General features: G+C 33.4%; 1 protein-coding gene across 3 annotated transcripts in view; it reads right to left on the reverse strand.

Moving 5' to 3' along the window:
- Positions 1-99: 99 nt before the first annotated feature.
- The window catches only part of LOC131852585 (GTPase-activating protein skywalker), an 83,679-nt gene continuing 64,246 nt past the window's right edge, over positions 100-19,532 (reverse strand). Inside the window, exons 4-11 of one of the 3 annotated variants that reach the window (XM_059203258.1) lie at positions 18,792-18,938; positions 17,242-17,426; positions 16,288-16,453; positions 16,014-16,043; positions 7,910-8,068; positions 7,343-7,446; positions 4,313-4,444; positions 100-3,462 (exon numbers count right to left, since the gene is read on the reverse strand). In XM_059203258.1, the coding sequence (XP_059059241.1) occupies positions 3,321-3,462; positions 4,313-4,444; positions 7,343-7,446; positions 7,910-8,068; positions 16,014-16,043; positions 16,288-16,453; positions 17,242-17,426; positions 18,792-18,938 (1,065 nt within the window). In that variant the 3' untranslated portion in view covers positions 100-3,320. Of the gene's footprint in view, positions 3,463-4,312; positions 4,445-4,471; positions 4,607-7,342; positions 7,447-7,909; positions 8,069-16,013; positions 16,044-16,287; positions 16,454-17,241; positions 17,427-18,791; positions 18,939-19,532 lie in introns of all 3 variants that reach the window. The other 2 variants (XM_059203257.1, XM_059203260.1) reach the window with 2 other exon arrangements.

Here is a 19,532-nt window from a genome sequence, read left to right on the forward strand (position 1 = left end):
TCGTAAATTATCTAGGTCTTAATTATTAGTAGGTATATCTGTCAGCTGGACCCTGCTATAAAGCGCAAAGTATTAATATTAGACAATAAAACAAACGCCATCTGTATACGGGATTATATATTTGATAAAGGTAATAAAGCAACATTAATTTGCATTACCATAAACGTTTCTCAATCATCGCAACCAGAGGAGACTATATTCGATTGTAACAACATTCTAACATACCTAACAAGGGCTCGCGAGCGAGTCTCCACACAACTTGTCATTTACATGTATTTCCACATAAAAAAACGTACATCACGAATACTGAAAGGGAGATAAATAACAGTATACATTATATGTACTTATAAACTAATTCTAATCATGAGCCTACGCGTTCCTTGAAGGGGAACAAAAATCGCGAAAATCTTTTAAATATCAATTCGATAATATTTAGTTACATTTAGTTAGAGAATAAAAACAGAATAAAGACTAGACTTTACACTGAACAATGTTAGCTTCTCTAATAACAACATATCTTGCAACATGTGGCGGCCCCGTGCGGGCGGCGGCGCTAACTAAAACCTAAAAACAAATCGTCATCAACCGACGGTACACTTGATTGGCGACACAATATACACAATTAGCGAGCCAGCCAGCACTGAGTGCTTGCACTGAAGCCATAAACGCAGGCAGATGTGTTGCCCACGCATAATTAGCCAACTTTATTAAACAAACGACTTATAATATACATCACTAAAATTAACGTCAACTAATACAGCCGCCGCCCGCATGGGGGCGCTTGTTAACATACATATAAAACATTTAATTACCTACTCAATAAATTACATAAATAATTTGAATTGAAAACGAGTCTTAGGCTTTTGATTAACATGCACATTGCATGTACTGTTACATTATCCTGTAAAGCTACGTTGAGACCAACGACAGGTGGCCATAGAGAATTGTCGACCTCTATGGCCACATCTCGTATGGGTACCATAAACTAAATATTTACAAAATAAAAAATAAACGTAGCCAGGAAGTGCCGCGGGTGATATGAACGTAGGTAACCCCTTTGTACCGACAGGGATATGTATTGTGACATAAGGCCGATATTAAATCGTGTAACGGCCACTTGTAAACTTGTATATTACATCACTACAATAATTGTAAATATAAAAAAAATACAGAAACTAATTACAATCCACTTGCGTTTCGTCACTTCGACCGTGTAAAACCAGTAAAAATACTATAGATTCAAAAGATACAAATCATAGCGAATACTTTATCGTCCTCAAATTCAGCCATATTGATTTAATGGTCCGATTTTGGCACATCACTATACAAAATAATACTATGTTAAAGTGCAGTATATTCAAACCACTGTCATTTTCTGGTCACTGGCAATTATCACTTGATCTGTGGACTTGTAAATATTGAAATATACTATTTTTAAATGTATGTATATTTTTATACTGATATTTAATAACTATGTACCTAAGGGAAATATTTTTCATATTTTTACTTAATTTTATATCACATACATAGTTATAAAATATTAATATTAAATTAAGTATACATATATGACTCTTTAACACAATTGCTTTATTAATAATAATAAATGTTTTTTGTAATAACAAAAAACATTAGGATCTTTGATTTTTGAAATAATTGAAATGCATTTTGTCAATATAAGTGCGTCAACAACGGGTTACGTACTTCGCCAAGTTCCTTAAAGCTAAAGTATAAAAACTTTTAAAGTAACTAATTTGAGACTGCAGAGGTATCTGCTATACATAATATATAATACAGACAACCTGGCGACGCACGTATCCAGTTTCAAAATTGACAAAAAAAACATTTATAATAAAATTACAATCATTTAGATGTTAGTAATTTTAAAAATACTTCTCAGTGACAATTACCAAGTAACCGTGATTAAAAATGACCGCAAAATCTAGCGGTTGATTTGAATTTGATTACGTGAGAAAATAAAAAAATACATTCGTAATTTATTGAAAATTTGCTATACATCTTGCGCGTTTAACTTCGATTACCCGTTTGCTGTTTGGAAGTAATAAATAATTTATATATATAAATAAATGAACAGATCCATAATAAATAAACAATATGTAATAGATTTGTACCTGTAGTACCTAAGTCATATAACAACAAACATAGTTTTAGTTCATTTACGTTACTTTATAATATTCATATCAATAACATTAATAATACTAACAAACACACAAACAGGTAATCCAGTAAGTCTATGATTATTATTAATTTCTTTGGTACAATTTTGTGAGCAACGACGAGTGATTAAAGAGTATATATAATGATGATAAGTCTAAGTGAATGAAGATACTTCATAGCAAAATACTGTGGTTTGGACCAAAAAGATATTTTACTTGTCAAAAAATTAAATTGAATTTCGGATGGACATGAAACAACTACTAACATGAATGCGTATTTAAACATTGTCTGAACATGTCAAGACTTGTCACAGTGATAAAAAAATAATAGTCCAAGCTTAAAAAAAAACGCATTCTAAATGTGTTTCAGATTTCATCTACTATCCACCTACGAGGCAACCATAAATATTACAAAATGTAGTTTCATGGCGGCCGAGTGCTCAAAGACCCCTTTTAGGCCTTCATTGTCACTGGAATGTTCACATGGACACCATCAAAACTGAACGTTCCACCACACGGCTAGGCCCCATAGACATATTGCTTTATATAAGCGTATTAAATCCATTACGAGTAGATACGATAATCCATTTTGTACTTACGCACAGACATCTAAACACGAATAATATATAAACAACCTAGTTTCCCCGACTTCGTTGTCTGTATACGGACAGCTGTGTTCATTAGGATAGCTAAGGGGACCACACAGAGATAAACGTTCAATAAATATAGGAATACATCTACACAGTCTGTTAAAACGGCAAGGGGCTATCAATACATCGCATAACTATAGAAATTTCACGTTTCTCGAACACCAATCGACAAAAATATCTCTAGCTACGACACGCGCTACACACGAATTACTTAATAGGGGTTATATTTCGCACTTCTGTAGCGAGATCGCTGCGATTTATTCAGATTGAATTCGCGAACATGGCGGTCAAGTTACCGCGTGTGCAGTAACAGTATGGAATCTATTGACAACCTCGGCACGCACGCACGCAAGCGGCGACGATCACGACATATATCACACACTAGGATATGACACTATTGTAACAAATAGTAACAGGTCGATACGAGATTATTACACTCCTGAATGTCCCTTCTGAAAGGCTTTGGAGCCCTGTAGATTGGAGCACGTGATGCAGTCTACGCTCCGGAGAACCCGTACACCTCGAGCACGCGGATCTCAAAGTCGCCACTGGGGCATAGGGGCGGGTTGTTGAACGTCGAGCATCGGTCGGTCTTGCCAAACCTTATATTCTCGTCCATCCATATAGCTTGACCGTCTCTGAAAAAATTAAAAATTTTTTTATTTATTTTTTTTAATTGTGTTTGTTAGTAAAATGTAGTTGGTATAAATCAATGGTCTACCACCAAATGGATGTAATTTCATATGTTGGAATCTATCAGCAAGAAAAAAATAATTTGTATTTGATTCAGTAATTGAACCACAGATAACCTTAAAATAACCCGAGAGAAAGTAGTAAACTCGCCCTTGTTATTGCTGCCACATTAGATCCAAATATAGACAGCAGATTCTACATTTATTATTTGTCTTTTAGTTCGCCCAAATATCCATTTAGTGTTAGGTCGATGTACACGAGGGTTAGTACTGGACATCACATTTCAATCATCAGTTACGTGAACCCAATTCAACACATAATTGCCCTTACACGTACGCTCTTTTAGATGCGAATCGGCTTTCACACGGGAAAGAAAGAGCATGTAAATGTGGATAAAGAAAACAAAAAAGCTCGCGCCTTCCCGTGTTCTTAATCGTGCGTGCTTTAGCGTCTTATTTAAATAATTAATTATTATTGCAAAATGGCGGACATCTATGGACATCCTAATTATAACAGTATAATCATAATTATACTGTTGTTGATAATAAACGTATCTTTGGAAAATAAGATCTAAAAAAAATAGGTTATAAAGTTTTAGAAGAAAGTGAAACTTAAAAATTTAAAAACAGTAAATTGCCTCAAGATTGCGCACGCTGGCTTTCCCGGACAAAATTGCGCGCGGTCCTGATAGCGCGTGAAAGAATAACGTGTAAAGGCAGCTATTGTAACATTACCAAAACCTCACTTGAAAACAAAAGACCGTTACAAGCATTCAAACGGGGCCGTCCAACATACCCTCCACCGATCGTGATCATGGTGTTATCTGCCGCCATGAACAGCGAGTTGGCGTGGGGAGTCTTCCCGTCTCCCTCGCCGCCGTCCTCGAGACATCCCACCCAGGGGTACTTGGCCGGCACGGGATGAAGGCTGAAAGTATATGGAAGTTAGACTGACCCTCCGCCGATGGTAATCATCTTGGAATCCGCAGCCATGAAGAGTTCCGAGCCGTGGGCGACCCGTTCCTCCCCCTTCCCGTCCGCGTTGGCTGAACAACCCACCCATGGGTACTTGGCGCGCTCCGGGTAAAGGCTGCAACGAACCCGCGACGCTCATGTCAAATTATGATGGTGGTGGCGATTATGGGAATGCAACTGTTATATTATTGTTACAATATGATAATCAATATTACGTCAATTCAAATCAGGGTTGCCAACCGTACAAGTATAAATGGATTTTGGATCTACGGAAATCAGTAAAAAATATTCGGAGCCAAATTGATTTCATACATTTTTATTATAATAATTTTCATAATTTTCGTACAAGGCTAAAGGTTTTTAGGTTGGTAACCCTAATTCAAACAAAGTAGTGAATGGGGCTCTTATGTGAAAATTTCTACATTAAAACTCGTGTAAGGTGGATTTAGACCGAATGAAAGATCATTACAAAAAATGTATAAGCTTTTTAGATATTAAGGGCCAGAATATATTTTAGAATTTCAGGACTTTACTGAATAAAAAATTTCGTACCCTACCATAACAAAACAGTTATTTAATTCTTAGCAATATTAAAATTGATTCTACCGCAACGTTTATGAACTCTTTGTCTAAATCCACATTAACAAATAATTTAAGACCATTATTTTAAATATGATTTAAAACACACATTAACACACAACAATAAAAGCATTTCTTACAGCGCAAATTGACAATGCTGAATAAAAACAAAACACCACATTCTACATACATGTAAATATTGGCATTGTAAGATAAAAGTATAAAAAAACGTTATTATATACACGTCAAAGTATTACAACACTACTACAACTATGTAGAAATTATATACATAGTTTTTATCTTCCGATTTTTATGATTCCTCTTGAATCAAAAGCATTTACTCTAATTAGGCCTCTGTAACACTAATTTAGTCAAATACAAAGTCACTTATTTTAGGTCTAGTCAATTAAGATAAAAAAGGTATTGTAAATATTTTATTAAATAGCATATATCATGCAAAGCGAGTTAGATAAAAAACGATGCATGCATGCAATGTAAATGCTAGAAGCAGCCGTGTCCCGTATAAGCTTTTACCCGAACGCACCATACATTATAAATAATAATAATAATAATAAATAAATAATTAACAAAAAGCAATAAAGGAAAATAAATAGTAGCAGTATTTGAACATAGTAAAGACAATAATTCATAATACATTCTTTTTTAAATGGAAGCCTAAGAATATTTATTGATTATATTTCATTCCCGGCTCCAAATTACAATTATTTTATAGTTATACTCCCTTATTATTTAATTTAAACCGTTCAAGTATTTTATTACTCACTTTCAAATTAAAAATATATTTACTAACAGAAAAAACAGTACAATAATAATACTGCGACTGCGGAATGAACTACCTGCTGAGGTTATCTCGAGAGACTATAGCATAGGGTTTTTAAAGTATATTAAGATTTCTTAAGGGTCGGCAACGCGCACGTATAAAGACGTAGTATAAAGAAACTTTTTTTAAATACTTCTATGTCCATTAACACATATAAATATTATTAACATATAAATAATATAATTATAAATCTGCATATAATAATAGCACATATCTTCTACAGCGCATACAATCCTAGAAAAATAAAAGAAATTAAGCATAAAAATATAAAAAGCATAGTAATAAAAAATACACAGTAATAAGTTTCTAATTTATAAGGTAACGTATAAAATATATTCCTTAGTGCGAAATAAAGATGCAATTGGCTGTAGTATTTGAAAATATATAACAAAATGCTGTAAATATTTTACCGAAGCATGTGTTCTTTTGCGGAAGTTCTTTTGTTAATGGATTTATATTTAGTTATTTAATTCCGCAACTATTCAGTTATTGAGTCTATCCATTCTGTGTAGACTCATTGTCGATCGGAATTTGATCAACATTAGAGAAGGTCGTAACGGTAGTCAAGTTTCCGCACTAAATATTTGCGGTTTCACACATGCTAATTGTAGCGGAATTAAACAAAATAATATATATCCATCAAGTAGTCAAGTGACGTACTCATAAAGAGATTATTATAAGACTATTTTATATATATACTTAAAACATAATGAAGTAAAAATAAAAATATTTTATATAAAGAAATATATACGAGCAAAATGAACTGACAACGCGGCACCAATACTGTGTAATAATCTTTCAAATGGCCAGCACACAATAAAAGCTTTAAGCAATCACATTAAATACATTCCTCTACACTTAATATATATTTTCGATAATATAACTGGGATGCCAGCCGATTATTAGGACATATAATAGGATATAGAGGTCTAATACGATAAATCATGTCATCTAACCTTATAGATATCATCTTATTTCTTATTTTTTTTTAATATAAACGCGAAGGTTTCTGAGTATGGATGGATGTTATTCTTTCACGCAATAACTACTGCTCGGATTTTGATGAAACTTTACAGTAACATAGCTGATGCATCAGAATAACACATAGGCTATAATTAAAAAAAAGATATTATGTAATTTGGACGATGTATAATGATTGCACATAGACTATTACTATTGCTACGTTTGGTACAATAAGCGTGTCCTATTTGTATTTCTAAAGTGGCTTAACCATCAATCCCATCCTTCGGCTAAAATACGATATAAATATCATATACGAGGTTAAACAGCTAAATTGAAGCACGAGTTTTTTACTTCTACGTCCGTAACGAAAAGTTTTAAGATTGGCAACACCTGTTATATAACTGACTACTAGAACAGGAACTTAAATAACAGATACTAAAATACCTGTTACTTGTAATGTAGTATTACCTGAAGAGGAATGTCTCGCCGGTGCCGAAGTAGGCCTGCCTGTTGCCGCGCTCATCTTTCTGGTTTCGTTCGAACCACCGCGTGGAACAGTACGCTCCGAACACCTGGAATATTTAAACATATCTCATGAAACGATTGATGGCAAATCAATAGTAATTGATAATTATTACTATATGAGATGTTAATACTAATTCAAATGACAAACTCGTTGGTCTAGTGATTTAGTACACTGCTTTACTTTCGATGGTTGAGGGTTCGATTCCTGGCAGGGTACAAACATTTGAATTTGAATGAATGAATGAAATGAATAATTGTTTGTATTGTCTGGCTGTTTTCTATGTACATTATGTATATGTTTAAAAATAATATATCTAAGCATTTATATAAACAATCTAGTACTCATAACACAAGCTCTGCTTAGGTTGGGATTAGATAGCGTTGTGTTATAAAAAAACCCTGCTTAATCTCAACCGAAACTGCTTACAAAGCAAGCTGCTTGGCGGCTGAAATAGTTGAAACTGAGGTATACGACAACTTTAGTCTACCTCGGAGTAAATTGGCACTTACCTCGTTGTTACACGTCTTTATCATGAGCAGAGTGGGCTCATGATGCTCCACCCTCACGTAGAAGGTTGTCAACGAGCAGCCGTGCTCCTCCGTGGTATAAAGCAGTACCGGCTGGTACATTGTAATGCGCACCGGCAACCACGACCACAACGTGAATAGCTGGAATAACAGGTACGTGTATTAGGTTTGGATAACAGTTATTTTTTTATAAATACCTAATTTGGAATCACTTATTTTGAGCATATTATTTTTAACGTGAAATTTAAACAACAATTTTCTACAAAGTCCAATATGTCTCTCATTATTTAAAAAACAAATTATATTTTTTAAGATCATTACAGTTTACAGCTTCATTTTTATTTAAGTGCAATCATACCAAATAAGGTAATTATCAAAACATTATTCACAAATAAAAATAAATTACAAAGTTTTAGTCCATATTTTAACGATTATTTTTAAAATGCATTTCTCGTTATCCATTTACAAATCAATAAATAAAAAGTTGGTAATTTTTTGTACTATATTAGATTTTTTTGCGTTTGTTAAAAAGTAATAAAGAAACTTAATTTCTACAAAACGCTTTATGAATTCATTCAAAAATATATAAAAATGTGTAGAAATTATATTCAATTGGCTGTGTCAGATCAATTGTGAATAATGTAATGATTACTCTTATGGCATAATCACTCTTAAATAAGTTTGACAAGGGACTTGATAACTAACGCTCTTTTAATAGTTTCTTTAAAAATAAATTTATTTTATTTTTAAATACTGAAAGTTTTGTGTTGATGTAGGAACCATCTGACAGTTACGAACTTATAACTTGATATATGTTTGCAACTGTCAAATAATACATAATCACACTTTCAATTTCAATATTTTTGAAACAAGATTAGATTGCATCTACCTTAGAAAATGCCCACTAGATTAATCATAAAAAAATAATTCTTTATATAAATGTACAGGGTTAGTCTAGTAAATCAAGCAAGAATACACATGAAAGTGAGAGATGATCAGTAGGAATTTAAAAGTGAAAAAGGTGACCGGTTATGCATATGAAATCTGCACCATTTATCCATAATTGGATTTTATTTTTATATCAATATTCCACCAATTTCACGCTTTTGAAATTTTGACACTTAAAATCAAAGTAATTAATAAACAAGATTTTTTTGGAAGGCGTCAATTTAATTTGGTATAAAATCTCACCCCTACAAAATATACTTTTTTGATTTCCAATAATACAAAAAATAATACGATTTTATTAAGGGTTGTCACCCTCATTACTGCCTTACTATTTGCCTTATAGGCGTTCGGGACATGAAAGTAATCATATCTTTGTTAGAGAAAGACCTACAGAAACAAGTTAAAATTTTTATCCAATACACAATAGTGCATTTTTCTTTATTCTAACCGGGGCAAACGTTTGAAAAAATTAACTTTATAAACAATACATTCATTTTTTTATTTTTATTATTTTCACTTTCATGGGTACTAACACTGGCCGCTTGTTACAACTAACCCTGTAGTATAGATAATAAAAAAAAACATAACTATGCCAAGACTACCACATGTGAGATGACGGCACAGTATTAGTGGTGACTGTTTAGTACACGTACAACTGGTGCGTGGTGCGTGGTGCACACCTACCTACACGATACAGTATATACAGACGGACAGACAACAACGCATGCAATAACAACAGTATGAGACACGATACGTGATCTTTAAATAAGTAAGAGTAAAGCGCATTCGCATAGGTAAAATATGTACAAAATTATCATATAAAAAAACTGATATATCAATCAAGCTCACGGACACGATGGTAAGTTGTTAACCGTCGCTTATTTATAGAACTAGTTGTTACCTTCTTCCAGGTGGAAATTAACAGTATCTTTTATGAATATTAATTAAATTTCTAGTACTTAAATTAAAAGTAGCATAAGTTACTGCTTATAACATTAGCCATTTGTCTGTGAAAGTCTCTTCAAAATTCGCCAGTTTCAGCGATTAGCATCAACAAACAGACAGGCAAAATAAACATTAAATATTTTTCTAAAGTAAGTACCATATACACTTTCATATGCATTTAATGAAAAGCTGTTAATTTGAAATTACAAACAGACACTACAATATTATTTATTTGTATAGATTGTTTTACGAGCCAAATGACAACCGACACAGCTTACACGGCAAGCTGCTTGGCGGCTGAAATATTTGAGACAGAAATGCTTACGCAGACCACTCTATACCTTCTACCTTTGTAATAGTAAATCAAAAACATGAATGCAATAAATAATTTGAACATTACTATGTCATTTTTAAGACTTTATGTTCTTATTTTGCACTAATATATTTATTAACATATACGGCATATTAATAAACTTAAACCCAAACGTTATAAAATTATTAATAATACTTTGATACTTTGAACATCACTATTCGATAGTGATGTTCAAAACTTTCATATAATCAATATTGTTCATTGTTATCGATATTCTATGTTTTTCAAAAAGAGAATGTACATTTGATAATATTACACACCTTTTTTTTCTATCCCACACCTAGCACAACACTTGATTAACTCAAATAATTCTATTTTATGAAATTAGACTTTAAATATGTAATTTAGAGTATATTTTCCAAAATTTATAATGTTTGAGTTAATCAAGTACAGTATTAGATGTGCGATATAATATTCAAGGGGAATAACCAATGCAACTTCTTTATGATCATGTAGTTTCGACTGCTAAAAGAGCGGATTATAAGTAGTATTAAATTATTTGTATTCAAAATTAATTAACTATTTACTAACTTCAAAGTAAAATATTCCTCTTACTTGTTTAAAGACAACGTAATCAGGCTTCGATTATTTACTAAGACATAAATCTAATTAATATAGAATTTTAATTAATAAAACTACTTAGTAAATTAAACATAATCGACAAACTAAGCTACACAGCTGTGATAATGTGAATCGATTTAGCAACATCGAACCAAATTCTATTATAAATCGATAACCTGGAATGAATAATCGGTAACTCACTATTATGATCGGGATATTAATACAAATAAGTTTACACGTCTGGGTAAACACTAATAGTACGAATGATTATAATGGTGAAACTTCATTTATTATTATAAAATTATTATTTATTTGCCTCATTTGGGACGGCATCTGGTGACTCATTATTATTATTAATATTTTATGCAGAAGTTAACGACAGACAATGAGACAGATTTTATAAAGTCTCTGTCAGATCTAATGCTGTGCTAAGAAATACAAATAATCTTTATTAGAATAAAGATATTCACTTTTGAATAGTTATACTTTTTTATTTTACCATTCATTCGAAACCCAGTCTTAGCACAAGAAGAATGAGCAAGAAACTTTCGTGTTGCTGGCAACTATCTTTATCAAGTTGTTTCGATTGAACAGTGAGACAATGAAATTTTTAACTTAGTAAGTATTTTTAGGGTATAGGCTACAAGGAAAACCCTTGTACTACCTTGCCTATACCCTAAAAATTCACTATCACAGTTTTCCGACGCCTGTACCATTTAACAGCAGGTGGGCCATTCGCATGTTTGCTATTCCAAGTATATAAAAAAAAATCTATACAATTTAATTTCAGTACTTTACGTTATATGTTAGAATATGTTCATATGTTAGAATTTTTCCTTAGAACTCCAAATCTTTCTAATAGTCCCGGTGTCAAGAGCATTATCATTATCCCATAGAATGAACAAATTTCTTACAGTGGATTTTTTTAACTACACTTATTATTAATTAATGAAATATTATAAAATATCACATTCTATTTAATCAAAAATTGTTGTCATATAACATCTTATGAAATTACATAATTAATTTGTAAATATTTTCACCATTATTTCCATTCGAACTACAACTAGACTTTATTATGTAACACTGTTACTAACAATTTTAAATAACAGATTACCATCAATAGGTTTCCAATTTTGTATGAACCATTTGAGTTACAGTTACAAATTCATAGACTAAGCGATTGCAACTGTGGTATGGTTTATACATAATTGCAATAAATATAGACTGAATCTGTTCCAAATAAGAATAGTTAGCAACGGATTTACATAATTAAGCGGCCATTCACAAATTATATCGTACGTTGAGAGGATGGAGGGGGTTAACAAAGTGTGATCTTGTCAAGTGCTGGGAGTGGGGCGGATAAATTTCGTGACATCACATTTCTAACTATTTATCCCTGAACAATTCACACAGCGCCATCTAGTCCCAAGGAAAACAGAGCTAGTGTTATGGGTACTAGATAACTGATATAAATACTTATATACATTTTTTTTCTAAATACATACATAGTATACATAGCAAACACCCAGACCGTTACAAACAATCATACTCTTGAATACAAAATACAAATACAAATACGGTGCGAGGAATCGAACCCGCGACAGGAAATAAAGCAGTGCGCTAAACTGCTAGACCACCGAGACCGAAGTATTTAAAACTACGAAAGTTATTGCCGAAAAAATTTAAAATAATCCCTACTTCATCGGTATAAAGACCTTGAAATGGTTTTGCTTACACTCTGTTTAGTAATTCTACACATAAAACTAGACCAAGACGGGTGATGAGGGGACGGAGGAGGGGGGAGGGTGTCAAAAATCATGAACTTCGTATTTACTAATTTATGAATGGCGCTTAAGTCTCCGATATTACAACAGGACCGGAACAGTGTCGGTGTATAGATATATGACATGCACAGAGTGCCACCAACTACCCCATTAGTCGAAATTGGCGCTTCCAAACCTTCTGCCTTAGATCTGATGTATGGTGGCGTTGGTCCTTGAACACCGCGTTAGGGAATGGGAACCACAGGGCCAAGTGGGAGGAGCGTGGACTCTGCGAACACCGACTTACTGATGATGAACGTGTTCTCAACTAGCGATACGTCCCCGCTTCTTATTGACATCACAATTTTTTTTTATGAACATATATTTTTTTTATAACAACCTTGTTAAAAACTCATTCACCTATAGAAATATACATTATTAATGTGTAGGTGAATCTTTCACCTCTCCACCTTTCTTTTTTTATTTCGATATATTACATATTTTTCAATTTTACGACTTTACTTTTTATAAACGAGAAAGTTTATGACAATGGATGGATGTGTTACTCTTTCACGCGAAATCTCAAGTCTCAACGGAATTTGATGAAACTTTACAGTAATATAGCTTATTAATCAGAATAACATAGAGGCTATATAGAATACAGGAGTGTAGGCTGACATTCAAGTTTTAAATTTTATGGATTTAGCTACTCTGTGTAACAACGATAACCGTATAGACCAGACAATACATATTTTTAATCTGTTTTCCTTATATTGAGCGGGTTAATTGCGCTTTGTATCCGTTGTCTCGTACAACATCCTTTATGATATTTAGGATGAAAAGGCGTGATGATACATTGTATTCTTTGATTATATTTTTACATATATTGAATTAAGATTAAACATTACTCTATTCCAATTTGTGGAATGGGTTTTAAGGAACGAGATCATTCGTCCCATTTTCAAACTGTCTGTCGCGCGTTTTTGCTAACAAACTTCGGTAACTATGTAAGCAGGGAAAGAACATCTCTCTCTTATCTTTTAGTCAAGAGAGATAGAGAGAGAACAGTAATTATTCAAGTACATAGTTTTAATTATTACGTTCTTGTTTAATATACATATCATTTTGTTTTAGGCGTGTTGTAACAATTTAGCTATAAAGGCTTTAACAGAATAGCAGAGAGGGTGGACACACTGCCCCCTCTAGTTTTCGACCGTTTCGATTAATACCTTCTAATTTTATTATAAACTAGCTACTCGCTCTGGCTTCTCACGGGCATACATGTATTATATATATAAACCTTCCTCTAGAATCACTCTATCTATTAAAAAAAACCGCTTCAAAATCCGTTGCGTAGTTTTAAAGATTTAAACATACATAGGGACAGACAGCGACAGCGGCTTTATTTTATACTATTTAATGATAGCAATTGTAACAGTTTATTGTTTGAGACAAATAAATATTATTATTATTACTGATTTTATAAAAAAAACCCGTAATTAGTGACTCAACAATTATTGCAGGTCACGCAGCAATAATTAACTTAAATCTAATCACAATATTATGATCGGTAACTTCTTATTTATAATCCACGAGCGTTTTATCTCAATTAAGCTGGATTATCTATTGATACATTGTAACATTTATCTATATGTTGCTTGATTACTATATCACTTTTGTAATGTTTAATTGCCGTTTTTTATATCAATACCATATATACGATACTGTATAGTAGTCTTATGTAAAATTATTATTATATGTATATATATACCAATCATAATTTCTTAACGTATTATGAATATTAATGTTTATTACCATTATGATAAAAAAATACGCTTGCATTCGCTTTATGTGACTATATAATCGTTACAAGTAGATACGAAATTATAAAATTTCATGTGCGTATACATAAACTAAATCTAAAAATATCAATATACAGATATACTAAACAGACAACGACAACAAACGGTCATAGCCCAGTCACGAAAGAAAAATAGCTCGACATGCAACTCTAGCTTAACGCAAATAAGTTATAAAAAAAAATCAAGCTACATCCAGCTCGATGATGCTTTAGCCTATTAAAAATAAGGAAATTAAAAAAAAACCTATGTGGCAAGCGGTGCATCTAACATCAAGTCGTCGCAAGCTCGTAACGAGCCGACACTTATTGACTTATATATCTTACGTCGCTCTGGTCAAGTATCTGGGACTTGATTGCTTGTATAGGGTATACGCCCATCGATAGGGCGCGCGGGCCGGGCGAATGTGAGCCCTAACGGAAAATCGGCACACAGTTAGCACTTACACAAAAACAATCGGTTACATGCGGTTCGCCACATCACTAGTTCGGATGTCGCTTCACAATACTGTTAATATCTCAAGCTATGTCCACAATGTTATTCGTTGCAAAATTTACAATCGGTATGTACAGGGCCGGATCAACCATACGGAAACTGTCTAAGGGCACCCGCTAGGGGCTTTTTTCGGATTAGTCTAATGCTGTAGGCCGCAGCTGGCCTTTACAACTTCATCGGACGATAGGAACGAGTGCAGATGGCACTAAACGCGCGGATGGACTTATGGAGCGGCTGAAGGCCAACTCCAGCCTAACTGATACAATTTTAGTCTGAGGGTACCGCAAGGGTTCGAACTGGGCTCAGACCGACGTAATTCCGATCCCCGTTTGAATTGGACGGGGTATCGATCGTCTAAATGAAAATTTTCAGGCAGTAAAAATTTAATTGGATACTTTGAAATTGTATGATAATGATATTTTAAATGACAATAGGTATTATATCATTTTATATATTATTGTTAATATAAGTCAGACAAACAGAACGATTTGGTTTCGAGTAGTAGAACTAATAATATGGATGCGTAGCCCATTCCTAGTGTTCCCATTCCTTTTTTTAAAAGAGCTGATAATATTCAAATTGCTGATATATATACACTGTTCAATACTCATTGTTAAGCGGAGGGGATCCTAAGAATACATTGCCTAGTGGCACCGAAATGGTTAATCCGACCCTGGGTATGTTCGATTCGAGCGAATCCCACACACATGCTTACTTCTGGACGCACCTTGTTTTATATAATTGCTATAAAATTGAAAATAGTATCTTACAAAATAGTAACAACACACTTAAACACGTAGAGGAGGAAACATAGTAAATAGTAAATAATTGAGACAGTCAAAGCCGATGAGATGAGTATCGAATCAACTGCCCGAGAGATATCGTCTGAAGTCGAGTGATCACATCGAGGATAGCACAATACACTCATTCACAGACCTGTCGCTACACAGACGGAAAATAACATAACGTGGAGTCGAAACTAAACGGGTAGATGTATCTTACAAATTAACGTTGACACACAATGAATTATTCGTGTCGAATTTGTAATCAATTCGATTTTCAGTTAGTCATGTTAGGATCGCAATCGTATGATCGAATGATATATAAAAGCCAAAAGCCACGCCTAATGTTTACGATACCATCTGTTTGCACGTTTCCTCAGACATTCTCTGCAAACCAATAAAATCATTTCCGATATAGGTATTACATAAAAATAAATTTCAGTGCGAGTTGTGTTTGTTGTGGAGTTAGGACCCTCGTGGTGGTTAAATACCCTTAAGCATCTTCACATTATAATATTACAGACAATATTTAAAATTTTAAAACTATTGAAATATTTTCTTGGGTAACTTAATTGAGTAGTATAAATAATCTTGTAAATAGATTAAGTAGGACTATTGGTGTTAGTCTTACCTCGCGTATGGTGAGAGTGTGTGACATCATCTGTATGTTGACTTGGGACTGACTGGTGGGCAGGTTGTCTGATGACCGTGACCGTACCAGTCGGGAGCCGGTGATCACTTGCTTCGACTTGAGCGTCATCTCCGTTTTTATGAAAACTCGGGATATATATTGTGAACTGGAAATTAATGCAAAAATAATAAGTAATTTATTATATAGTAAGTATTTTGTTTTTAGTTAATTATTACATCGACAGCCTCCGTAATCAAGCATTTCAACTGCTGCATGCTTTCTCATGATTGATTCCTCGCAAGATATAAATATTTGCATTCATGAGTATGATTATTTCTATTTGTCTATGTGTATTATGTAAAAAAATGTATCACCTGTTTAGTGCTCATAGCACAAGGTCTTCTTAATAGGCCACTAAGATGGCACTATGGGAATTCTCCCTTATTACAACAATTATTACTTTTAGCTTATGACATTTCTGCTGTAACTAGAAGTACTGCAACTAACTCTACCTTCTGTTTGGTTGTCGGAAAGACATCTCTTTTACTGATTAGTAACATTGTTATTGTATTTTTAGTGCAGTAAAGAATAATTATAACATAATATAATATTACTAATGCATTGGTAGGTCAACGAATAGTAAAGATTATTGCATGTGACTCGAATTAAGTAACACGAAGGATTTTTGCATAGCAAATTGACTGACGGTCCTTATTGGAAAGAGGAAATAATACTTATTATTTCCAATCGATTATAAAAGAATAATCTACTTAGATTATTCTTTTATAATCGATTGGAATACAAAATATATAGTCAATAAGATTATACACATTTGACAACTTTTAAGAAAAGCTTTCACAAAATTCACTTACAAAGAAATTGTTCTAGAAGGTGCTAGAAGGTTCATACTAACATAATAAACCTTGAAGAGGAGCTAGAATGATAGTGTCATACCTTAATGCTCTAATGCTGAATGCCGTCCGCAGTAGTTTGGTGGGTGACGCTGGCATGTTCCTGCAGAACTTGTCCACCGCGTGGTCCACACCGTTCTTCGTGGCTTCAGCGTACCACTCTGAGTTCTGATTGGTCGAGTGCTTGTGGAACAGGATTAAAATCGCCAATGCTACCCTGTAGAATACCTGTGAATCCATTTTATTTATTACTAGCTGTTCCCGCGACTTCATCCGCGAGGAATTTAACTCTCATTTTCTAAAATAAAAGTAGTCTAAGTTACTCCTTATCTAAGTTATACCTTGCAGTTTTTCAAAGAGTGATTAACGTGTTAGCCCGTAATAAGCGCCGAATAATTGTGCGTCAACCTAATATTAATATCAGTAAATATTGTATCCATTTCTATTTTATCCAGTAATATCTATACATATATCTATACATAAAATTGGAGTGTCTGTTTGTAATATTGAAAAAAAAAAACGTTTTTTACTACATGCATATGAATATAAATTAGGTACATACATCAAAATAACACTTTTTACAATTTTTGTCTGTCTGTTTGTTCCGGCTAATCTCTGAAATGGCTGGACCGATTTTGACGGAACTTTTATTGGTCGGATGCTCTGATGTAATGAAAAGTAACCTAGGCTTTTATTTTAACTCTTATTTTAGAAAAAATATCTTATTTTATAAAAATAAGTTAAATTCCACGCGGACGAATTCGCGGGAACAGCTAGTATAATAATAAAGTAACTCATCGCTGTCTGTATATGAAGTACACAAACAAACTATTGTAAAGGCTAATGTGAAAGTATTTACAAAAAAAAAAATATTTAAGTACATCCATCAGTTGTCTAGTATTCATAACGCAAGCTCTCCATGGCAGTGTGTAAATTGTCCTGGGTTATTATTATTAAGTTTCTAGTTCATATATGCAATGAATTCAAAGTAAATAAAAGTAAATTTATTTAGGTTCTTTTCTTTTTTTAATGTTATCTTAACCATAGGAATGATTGTTAGATGAAATGCTGATAAAAGTTATAACGATTAACAATAACAATTTTTGTTATTAGAAACTAGACAACGACCATATGGAATCACAATTCGGGAGACCTGTGTATATTCATAACAATTTTTAAAAAGTGTTCTAAACTCGATTCTGCGAGTATCGAATCTGGGACCTTTGTTACGAAAACAGCGGGCACCATTATTTATTTGTTTAATCGTGTACATATAGGTATATAATGAAATTAGGGTTGCATACTTATTTTTTCATCGCCCAGAAAACGCACAGATCAATATTCTTCATAATCATATTTACTGTGCGAGGAATCGAACCCGCAACCATCGCAAGTTAAGCGATGTGCTAAACCGCTAGACCACCGAGGCCGTCAGATATAACTAAAAATAATCCATGATAATCACCATAAGAATCCTCTGGAATGGCAACGCATGAGTGGAATCACATGATAACGTGATATCCAAGTATATTTTATACGTATCTAATATATAGGCGACGGTTACCACTATATGGCAATAAAAAAAAATCTCACCTTGATTCCCTCGTGAAAAAAACAGTCGAGCACCCGTACGAGGTGCGGGAATGGCAACGCGGCCAGTATCCACCACTGCCAGTCCGCGTAGATCCGCTCCGGGCCGATGGCGCCCGAGAGTCGCGACAGGTGCTGAGCCGCTGACTTCTGCAAACAAGTCCATTCCGTGTACAGATGTACAGACAAATGTTAAAATATTACAAATACATATAATAATAATAAGGCTAAGACCCGTGTGGGTGACTATCACCTTCTTTTAAATTAGATAAAAGAAGAGAAAGGAAAATATAAATCGAACCCACGACCATCGGATAGTAAGGCGGCGTGCTAATCCACTAGACCACCGAGGCTGTCTCAGCCGAATGCTTAACCGAACGCTCAACGAAGCTTAATAATAATTATTAATTAATAATAATTATTAATAAGCTTCGTTTTTATTTCAGATTATTATCCATAGTGTTAGTTATTATTTCTTAACTCCAATGTTAGTAGGAGCAACATAAAAATAACAAATGGACACAGCACTTTATACACTACTAGCTACCCGCCTCGACTTCGTACGGTTGTACATGAATAGAATAGAATAGAATAGATAGAATATACGCTTTTTTTTCCTTTACATTACAATTTTTTCAAACATAAATATAATATAATTTTTTTTTTTTCCAAATATTCTCAACAAACCCTCTTAAGGAGAGGAGAAATGGATTAAAATATACGGTAAAAATTATTATTATTATT

The sequence above is a fragment of the Achroia grisella genome, unplaced genomic scaffold (genome assembly GCF_030625045.1).
Source record: "Achroia grisella isolate CSIRO2021 unplaced genomic scaffold, CSIRO_AGI_Agris_v1 utg856, whole genome shotgun sequence".
Classification (NCBI taxonomy): domain Eukaryota; kingdom Metazoa; phylum Arthropoda; class Insecta; order Lepidoptera; family Pyralidae; genus Achroia; species Achroia grisella.